Source organism: Mus pahari, chromosome 12 (assembly GCF_900095145.1).
Source record: "Mus pahari chromosome 12, PAHARI_EIJ_v1.1, whole genome shotgun sequence".
Lineage (NCBI taxonomy): Eukaryota > Metazoa > Chordata > Mammalia > Rodentia > Muridae > Mus > Mus pahari.
In genome coordinates this window covers 27,106,116-27,116,259 of record NC_034601.1, presented here as the reverse complement: position 1 = coordinate 27,116,259, position 10,144 = coordinate 27,106,116, and the positions used below count along the sequence as shown (strand labels likewise).

At 43.7% G+C, this 10,144-nt stretch overlaps 1 protein-coding gene across 2 annotated transcripts in view; it reads left to right on the top strand.

Moving 5' to 3' along the window:
- Pigx (phosphatidylinositol glycan anchor biosynthesis class X) overlaps positions 1-9,211 on the top strand; it is a 14,981-nt gene extending 5,770 nt beyond the window's left edge. For both annotated transcript variants that reach the window (XM_021209706.2, XM_021209705.2), the window contains exons 3-6: positions 1,664-1,805; positions 6,052-6,265; positions 8,294-8,394; positions 9,001-9,211. In XM_021209706.2, coding sequence (XP_021065365.1) covers positions 6,058-6,265; positions 8,294-8,394; positions 9,001-9,144 — 453 coding nt within the window. In that variant the 5' untranslated portion in view covers positions 1,664-1,805; positions 6,052-6,057 and the 3' untranslated portion in view covers positions 9,145-9,211. The remainder of the gene's footprint in view (positions 1-1,663; positions 1,806-6,051; positions 6,266-8,293; positions 8,395-9,000) is intronic.
- Positions 9,212-10,144: the final 933 nt, after the last annotated feature.

The window sequence follows — 10,144 nt, the reverse complement described above, 5'->3', positions numbered from 1 at the left end:
ACACTCCAGAAGAGGGCATCAGATCTTGTTATGGATGGTTGTGAGCCACCATGTGGTTGCTGGGATTTGAACTCCGGACCTTCGGAAGAGCAATCGGGTGCTCTTACCCACTGAGCCATCTCACCAGCCCCTATTTTTTAAGTTTTAATATAAGCTCTTTTCTGGACTTAATGCTGTGGCTTCCAGCCGCTCTGGTCTCTTGACGACCTGTTTCGCTATTTCCTTAAGCAGAGCACCATACTGTACTTGGATCTCCTCTGTACTGTGGTCCAGAGTTTGCCTTTGGACAGAGAGCTGGGACAATTACACGCCTTATTTTATGTCGGTGTTCTGCTTGTTTTGAGGTCTCACCAAATAGCCAAAACTGGGTTTAAATTTTCAGAGATCCTTCTGCATTGGCCTGAGTGTTGAGAGAGGTGCGTCCCTTCTCCCCCCAGTTTGTAGCCTATTTTAAACTAACTTATTCTTTTTTTAATTAATTAATTATTTTCAATTTTATTTTTGTTTTTCTAGATAACCTCCTAGCTTAAACTAATTTTAAAAGAAGTTTATTTTAGTCAAGGATAGTAGTGCATGCCTTTAATCCCAGCACTCAGGAGGCAGAGGCAGGCAGATCTCTTTGAATTTGAGGCCAGCCTGGTCTACAGAGTGAATTCTAGGACAGCTAGAGCTATACAGAAAACCCCCGTCTTGAAGCAAAAAGACGTATTCTGTGTGTATATGTGTGTGTGTATGAGTACCTACTGGGTACATGAGTCCAGGTAGGGGTGTGTGTGTGTGTGTGTGTGTGTGTTTGTGTGCGTGCGCGCGCGTGCGTGCGTGTGAGAGAGAGAGAGAGAGAGATACCTGTACGTATGTGTACACGAGTGCAGCTGTGTGTGCTTGTAGGTATATATACATGAGTGTAGGTGTGTATACATGTGTATCTATGGGTAAGTGTGTGCAACTGTGTGTGCCTGTGGGTATACTACATGAGTGCAGGTGTGTGTATATATGTGTACCTGTGGGTAGATGTGTGCAGGTGAGTGTATATATGTGTACCTGTGGGTAAGTGTGTGCAGCTATGTGTGCCTGTAGGTGTGTGTACATGAGTGCAGGAATATGTGGGCCTGTGGGAATGCGTGAGTGTAGGTGCCAGAAGAGAGGCATCTCGTCTCTTGGAGCTAGAGTTAGAGGCTGTGTGAGCAAACCTGGCGTAGGACTGAAACTGAACTCAGGTCCTCTGCAGGAGCAGCACTCTCTTAAGCACTGGGCCAGCCATCTCCATCCCTAAGTTAATGCTTGTAGAAACTTCTGAAGTAAACAGTCTTTCCCACACAGAGAACCAGTGTCAGTACCGTTGTTGAAAGACACTGCTTTCCCCACCAATAATTCAAGTTTTTCTCTGGGAAATAGTAACAGGGGTGTGACTACTTTTAGATTTTATTCCTTCGCATTGCTCTTCATCTGTTTTCACACTAGCACTTTGCTATGGCTTTATGGCATGAGTTATGAAACATTTAATGGGTGATCTCTTGTGGTATCAGTATTTCATTTGACATGATAATCTATTTTTAGAAAATGAATTAGAAGTATAGTGTCTATGCTATTATGACTGTAATATAAGTCTTTTTTATTTAATAACCGAGTGAGAAGATTTACTTTAAATGCCCTTGTCTTACAGAGACCTTTTAATAAAAGTGAAATTTGGAGAGAGCATTGAGGACTTAGAGACCTGCCGGCTCCTGATTAAGCATCACATTCCACCAGGGCTCTTCGTGGATCCCTATGAGCTGGCTTCACTTCGAGAAAGAAACTTAACAGAGGTACAGATGCTGGGAAACTTTTGTAGAGAAATTAACATAGGAGCACTGTGGTGTAGGTTAAGGTAAGATGGCAGATAAAGCAACATTGTAGTTCTGTTTCAGTTCTTAAAGTACTTTTTTTGCAATAGTGTAGGCATATCCTTCAACAAATGAGTGACAGTTGTCAGGACTAAGTCAACCTAAAGGAGTTGAATGCTTTGCAGGGGTATAGTTCATAGGTCAGTGACGAAGCAAGTTAATGTATACATGTGTGTCTCTGCTTCTGAGAAGATAGTTAATAAAGAGTGATCAGCTTGGGTAATAGGAGACACTGGCATTTTGCTCCCGTGTTTGCTGTGTTCGTGTACGCGCATGTGAGCATGCACTGCATGTACCTGTGTGAAGGCCACAGGCTGAAATGGGATGTGTTCCTCTATCTCTCCCTCTTCTGTTTTGTGGCTGGGTCTCTAATACTCTCCTATTGCTGTGATAAAACACCATTACCAAGACAACTTACAAACAGAAGTTTAGTTGGAGTTAGGGTTCCAGGCTGCTGGACCAACAGCTGAGGGCGCATACCCAAGCAGGGGGCAGAGCACACACTAGGGTTGTGGAGGTTTTTGAGACCTAAAAGCCTGCTCCTCTCCTTGTGAGCCCTGTGATTCCCCACCTCCCTCTGTAGGGATATACCTGCTAGTCCTGCCATGGCCTCACTGAACCTGGGGCGTGGTCCTTTTGGTTATACTGGCTGGCGGGCCAGACCAGAATCTACCTATCACCCCTCCCATCCCTCCCCGGCTCCAGGGTTACAGAGAACAGGACTGGTGTGGCTTTTATATGGATTCTAGAAAGCTGAACTCGGGTCCTCAAGGTTGCTCAGCGACTATTTTGCACACTGAGACATCTTCCAGACCTCAAGTATTTGGGTGCTAATAACATAATAGGGGAAATGAAAAATAGTGTATTAAAGAAAAATAAAAATATGTCACAATTAGTAGGTTGCTGCTGAAACTGCTTAGGAAGAAATTCATAGTGCTGAATGACTATATAAGAAATATGGGGCTTGAGAGATGCTTCCATGGTTAAGAGCACTGACTGCTCTTCCAGAGGTCCTGAGTTCAAATCCCAGCAACCACATGGTGGCTCATAACCATCTGTGATGAGATATGATGCCTTTTTCTGGTATATCTGATGACTACAGTGTACTTACATATAATAATAAATCTTTAAAAAGAAAGAAAGAAAGAAAGAAAGAAAGAAAGAAAGAAAGAAAGAAAGAAAGAAAGAAAGAAAGAAAGATCTCAAGTAAATAAAGGTCTGGAGAGAAGGTTCAGTGGATGGAATCACTTGCTCTACAAGCGTGAAGGCCTTAGTTCAAGTCCTCACAACTCATGTAAAATCCAGGTGCTGAAGAGCAAGTATCTGTAATCCCGGTGCTTCTGTGGAGAGGCGGGAGAGAGAGAGGAGGATTGAAGGTGATCCCCAGAGGTTCACAATCCAGCTAGGCAGGCTTAGCCCTGTCCTACATAAACTGTGACTCTTGGGGTTGTTCTCCTGGTACCCAAATGTGCACATGGTGTGTTGGACGTATATGTGCAACACACACATGCACACACATACATCTCAGCTAGGTCTCTTTAAGAAGAACAAATGAAAAGGTTGAGAAATAGCATTTAGTGGTAACAGTGATTGCTGCCCTTTGGTTTCCAGTTCACAGCTGCCTGTAAACTCCAGCTCCTGGAGGATCTGATACCTGTGTAATAGGGAACAGAATTATTGCAACTTCATAAGAAGAACAACTGGTATTATAGGCCTGAACGTACAGTTTCCACTTACGAAAACAAATACCCTTTTAACATTAGGTAGAATGAGCTTTAAAGTAATGAGCTCCCTTGTGGCTGTTAAAGCGTTGAAGTAGTGCCTGAATTCTTGGTAAATCTCTTCTTGAGATAGTGGTTTAATGTGGTCACTTCTGAGGTCCCTTAATGATTCATGTCTGTATATAATCCTGACATTTGCTAGTGGGTTGCTATTCCTGTAGGTAGGAGGGAAAGGACATGTAAGAGGCACAGGGTTTGCTGTCACAGCCAAATAGGAACATTATAATGCTTGCTGTGACCTAATGCTCGTGGTTTCTCCAAGGTGTGTCAGAACTTCGCATAGAAAATCTGAAGAAGGTCTGGAGAGATGGCTCAGTGGTTAAGAGCACTGACTGCTCTTCCAGAGATCCTGAGTTCAATTTCCAGCAACCACATGGTAGCTCACAACCATCAGTATTGGGATCTGATGCCGTCTACAAGTGTACTCATATAAAATAAATAAATCTTAAAAGAAAATGAATATAATAATTAGTCAGGCAGTGGTGGCCCGAGCCTTAAAACAAACAAACAAACAAACAAAAAAACCCCACAGAATTATTTTCTTTTTCTATTTTTCTTTCTTTCTTTCTTTCTCCCCCCCCCCCCCCCGAGACAGGGTTTCTCTGTGTAGCCCTGACTGTTCTGGAACTCACTCTGTAGACCAGGCTGGCCTCAAACTCAAAAATCTGCCTGCCTCTGCCTCCCGAGTGCTGGGATTAAAGGCATGCACCACCACTGCCTGGCTTATTTTATTTTTAATCGTGTGTGTGTGTGTGTGTGTGTGTGTGTGTGTGTGTGTGTGTGTGTGTGTATGTATGTGCATGTATGTGTGGGTGCCTGTGGAGGGCACAAGAGGGATTGGACTTCCTGGAGCTTGAGTTAACAGATGGTCGTGAGATGACCAACATGGGCACTGTGAACTAAATTCAAGTCCTCTCTAAGAGCTCCTAAACACTGAACCATCTCTCTCTCTAGCACATGTTGTATTTAGTGTTGTGTGTAGGTGTGCATCCCATGGCAGAGGTAGGGGGTTTACAACTTTTAAAAAAGATTTGTTAGCCGGGCAGTGGTGGCGCACGCCTTTAATACCAGCACTCGGGAGGCAGAGGCAGGCAGATTTCTGAGTTCGAGGCCAGCCTGGTCTACAAAGTGAGTTCCAGGACAGCCAGGGCTATACAGANTTGTTTATATTTTTTTAAAGTTTATTTATTTTATGTATGTGAGTGCATTGTAACTGTCTTCAGACACACCAGAAGAGGGTATCGAATCCCCATTACAGATGGTTATGAGCCACCATGTGGTTGCTGGGAATTGAACTCAGGACCTCTGGAAGAGCAGTCAGTGCTCTTAACCACTGAGCCATCTCTCCAGCCCTTGTTTATATTTTTATTAGCGATTTTTTTTATATGTTTGTGTGAGTGTATGCACATGCGTGTGTAGATGTCCACAGAGTCAAGAAGTGGGGGTTGGGTCTTTTGCAATTAGAGTTTGCAGGCATTTGTGCATATCCATCATGGAAGCTAGGATTCAAAGGATGGTCTTGTAGGATAGAGAAGCAGATGCTCTTAACCACTAAGCCTTCTCTTTAGCCTGGCAGGAAGCTTTGTGGAGTCAGCTGAGTCCTCCACCTCGGGTGCCAGAGCTTGAAGTCAAGTTGTCAGACTTGCTTAGCAAGTCCTTTATCTGTGGAACCATCTCTCTCAGAGTTAAAAAAAAAAAAAAGAAAAGAAAAGAAAAAGAAAAAAAATGCAATTTCCTGTTTGGGAATCTCGGTTCATACTTGCAGTTTTTTAGCACTTGGAAGGGTGAGGCAGGAGAATTGCAGGTTAAAGGCCAGCCTGAGCTGCAGAGTAGCTAACCAGTGAGACACACTTGTGGGGGGAGGGAGGGAAGGAGGGAGGAGAGAGAGTGTGTAATTTGTTGAAAGTGAATGTTGAATGTTGCTCAATGGGAGGTCCCTTGCCTGGAGTGTATAAAGCCCTGGTCTAGAGCCTCAGCACCTCGAAATAAATTGTTTCCCACATTTCCACTCTACACTCGCGTGCGCACCCTAGAACGGTCTGACCTTTGCGTGGCTTCCTGCCTGCACTGTTCTGTCTTACTCAGTACCTTGCTTCACCAAAAACAGGAAATGGCTGGGATGGTACCAGTCATTTGAACCTAACACAAGCTGGACGGTTTTGTCAATAGTTGTTCCCTGGTCTCCTTTTATTAGTCCTGCATCATATCCTGTGTTCTCTACATACAATTGAGGAATGGCCTCTGGCAGGATCCAGCTGATGCTTCTGCCTGTGTGTACAGCAGCCTTCCCTTCGGGTTTACTTTTTTTATTTTTACTTTTTTTATTTTTCTTCATAATAATAATTTTCTGTTCTTCCCCCTATTGATATTTGTTTTCTCTCGCACAGGCAGTGATGGTGTCAGAAAGTTTTAATATAGAAGCCCCCAACTACTTGTCCAATGAGTCTGCAGTCCTCATTTATGCCCGTCAGGACGCACAGTGCATCGACTGCTTCCAGGCCTTCTTACCTGTGCACTATCGCTATCACCGGCCACATAGGAAAGATGGAGACACCCTCATTGTGGTCAACAACCCCGACTTACTGATGTACTGTGACCAAGGTGAGGGTTGAAAATGAGGAAAGATGTGAAGGCTAGTCAAGGGCAGTGATGGCAAATGCATCTTCCTTTGTGACTTTACGGTTTTAACTCAGAGAAAACACGCACACACGGGATGTGGGGAATTGTTGTAAGGCAGATGCCTCTAAGTACCGCCTGTGAGATAGCTCAGCAGGTGAGGTGCTTGCTGGTAGGCCTGACCACCTGCATGGGTGCCCAAGACCCACATGATAGAAGGAGAGACAGACTCCTGCAAACTCTCCTGAGCTCCGCATTGTGCATGGTGCGCATGTACACACACACACATACATACGCACACACATACACACATGCACACACACACACACACACACACGCACACTCATGCTCACACAATGTAATATTTTGTTGTTTTGTTTTGGTTTTGAGACAGGATTTCTCTGTGTAACAGCCCTGATTGTCCTTAGACCAGGCTGGCCTCGAACTCAGAGATCAGCCTGCCTCTGCCTTCCAAATGCTGGGATTGAAGGCCTGCCCCCGCCCCCGCCCTGCTCTAATTTTTATTTTTATTTTTTATTTAAAGAAAAGCAGACCCTCCCCCGCCCCGCAGCTATTCTGTATGTCTGTCTCCTCTGTGCTCCAGTACTAGCAATGAGCTCACTCTAACACCTGCTTCCTTTCTTATTCTACGGTGTTTTAAATTTTATCTATATTATGTCTGTGTGTGCATATGGGAGCCTCCCTTGGAGTACAGGGTCCAGGGTGCCCAGAAGCTGGTGTCAAGTTCCCTGGAGGAGCTGCAGTTAAAGGCAGTTGTGAGCCACCCACTATGTTTGCTGGGAACCAAACTCAGGTTCTCTCTCTGGGAGAGAGGGAAGTGCTCTTAACCTCTGACCCTTCCTGCTCTCCATCCCCAACCCTCAGTTCTTAATGGGAATAATTTTTTTTCGGTGTTTTTGAGACAGGGTTTCTCAGTGTAGTGGTGACTGGCCTGGAACTCAGGGATCTGCCTGCCTTTGCCTCTTGAGTGCTGGGATTAAAAGTACCCCACCATGCCTAGGTGTATCTCCCTTTGCAAAAATACAAGGGGGAAACTAGGTGTTTGTATACTTAAAAAACTCAGCATGTAGAAGCAGCTGGGATCAGGAGTTGAAGACCACCTCTGTCTCTGTAGTGAGTACCAGGCTAATTCAGGCTACATGAAATTGTCGTCAAACAACAAAATAAGTCTAAAGTCCTCTTCTTTGATTATTTCTTCATAGAGTCTCAGAATTGAGGCCTGTTTTTTAGTTTACAAAGCTCTTTGAGATTTTGACTTTTCCTGGTCTCCAGCTGTGTTGTTACTATTAGTAAGTGGAGGAGACTTAGTCTTACACTGTCTCTGATGTGAGCAGTAAGACTTTTCTCTCTGCTCACTTTCTTTTTCCAGTCATGTTTTCTGTTCCCTTATTGACACCATTACTTATCTAAATAAACTTTGAAGCAGTTTTTCTCCTGAAAAGACACAGAATTCTGATACTGTCTGCTTTGGTCTGAGGTTCTTCATAGGAACGTTTGATATGGAAATTTATCAGGCTGTGTACCGAAGATGTGTTCTTACTTTTCTGAATATAATTCAGATACTTCAGAACAGGTTTTTGAAACAATAGGTCTGTTTTTCTGAAGTGATCCTTCAAAAAGAGGTAACATATTTTTAGTGGAATTAGGTAACAAGCCATGTTTGATTCTGTGATCACCACTGCAACTTCATGTCTTTGGCATCGACCGAAGAAAGCACACCAGCACACTGGTACACCCACAAACCGGTACACTCACACGCACACCAGCACACACACCAGCACACCCGCACACTCACACACCCACACAGCAGCACACCCACACACCTACCTCTGGCAGATAGGTCCCAACCATCCACAGTGTGTGCTGAAATGTTTGGATTCTCATATCCTAGCAGGAATAACTCCTGGTGAAGTGCAAGACAGCTATAGCCTTGAATCTAAATACAAGTTTCTGACATCTTGTCCCTCCCCTTCCGCCCATTTTCTTTCTCAGAGTTTCCAATTTTGAAATGCTGGGCTCAGTCAGAAGTAGCAGCTCCTTGTACTTTGAAGAGTGAGGAGATCTGCTGGTGGAAAAGCATGCAGTACAAATCAGTAAGATGCTTTACACTGCTCTCAAATGGCGCTGCCTCATTTCAAAGTCTGTCTGCTGTATTTAAAGGGAGGGTTAGTGTGCTGTATTCTAATACCGAGCACTTTGACTGCTTTAATACTGTATATTTGCTAATGTTGGCCACAGTAGGTAAAGTCAGTATCATTTAAATTGGGAGCTAGTGGTGTAGGGCAGTCCCTTGCCTCCTTGCCTCGTTGGCTCAGAGTACAACATAGCTGGCCCCCTTTGTCAAGGTGTGAAATGGCAAGGAAAAGCAGTGCAAATGCATTTGGTCTTTCAACAGGAAGACTAGAGGTTTAAGGTTTAAGGCTCCTCAGCCCAGGACAGTGACTCTTCCTCCCTTAGCAGCTATCGGCTGCCCAGAGCTCCGTCTTCAGTAGCAGTGAGGCCTTAGAGGTAACTCCAGCTGCTGTGAGCAGGTAGAGGTGCCAGCCATAGCTCGTGCACTTTACCTCCTGGCTCTTTGACTCTTTGTGCCCCTCTTGTGAGAAGTTCTCAGAGCCTTAAATGGTAGGCGCCTGATGTAGGTGACACTCCATATTGAGCACCTGAATGTCTCTAATTTTTCTCTTCCCCTCTCTCCACAGATACTTAAGAATTTGACAGTGCAGGTTCCAGTGGGACTGACTATACATACCTCTTTAGTGTGTTCTGTGACGTTGCTCATTACGATTCTGTGTTCTACTTTGATCCTTTTAGCTGTTTTCAAATATGGCCATTTTTCCCTGTAAGTTTTGTACAGTTAAGTGTTTTCTATGAACCTAATAAACTAGACAAGAGTGCTCTTTTCAGAACTAACTGGTTAGTTTGTCTTCATTTATGGTTAAAATTGTGTTTGCCAGGCAGATCTCTGTCAGTTCATGGCCAGCCTAGTCTGTATTGTGAGACACTGTCTAGAAAACAAACAGCAAAAATGTTTTGTTTCCCAGAGGAAACTTGGGGTCGTTGTCAGATAATTGAAAATTTGAGTGTTCTATTATATAGCCTTCAAGTGTTCTTTGGTAGTCTAGTAGAGAAGGCTTCATTGTGTTAAATTAATACTTAGAAGTGACTGTCTTTGTTTGGTATAGAAAAATGAGTTAATTATTTATTAGTGTCAAATTATTCTCCTTTTGTGAACAGAACATTTTAGTTTACACTAAACATGAGATACCTTTATAATTAAGAATAAGTAATTTTTTAAAAAAAAGTAATTCCGATAATTATTTACAAAAAAATGCAATCCTCAGGTGATTTTTAAAAAGACAACAAAAAACAGATAGCCTTGATTTAGTGTTACACTTGGTAGAAACAAAATAGGGACATAAATGCTACAGGTTAATTAACAAACACACTCTACAGCTAAGGGAGACAGTTCAGTGAAGTGCTCACCACATAAGCATAAAGACCTGAGTTTATTCCCCAACATCCCTGTAAAACACTGTATATGGTGAATGCTTACATTTTCAGTCCTGGAGTGTGTATGGGTGTATGGTGGTGTGGAGGTAGGGGGTCGGGAGGGGTGAGGGCAGGAAAATCCCAGGAGCTGCTGGCCAGCCAGCCCAGACTGACTAGTGAGACACTTGGTTCAAAAACAAAAACTAAAAACACTTAAGTGGATACCTTCTGGGAACACCTACTACCCAAAGTTGACTTCTGGCCTTTACAGTCATGCGCATGTGCACACACACATCCCTCTAGAATAAGAATGTTGGCCCAGTGTGGTACGTGCCTTTGATCCAGCCCTTGGGA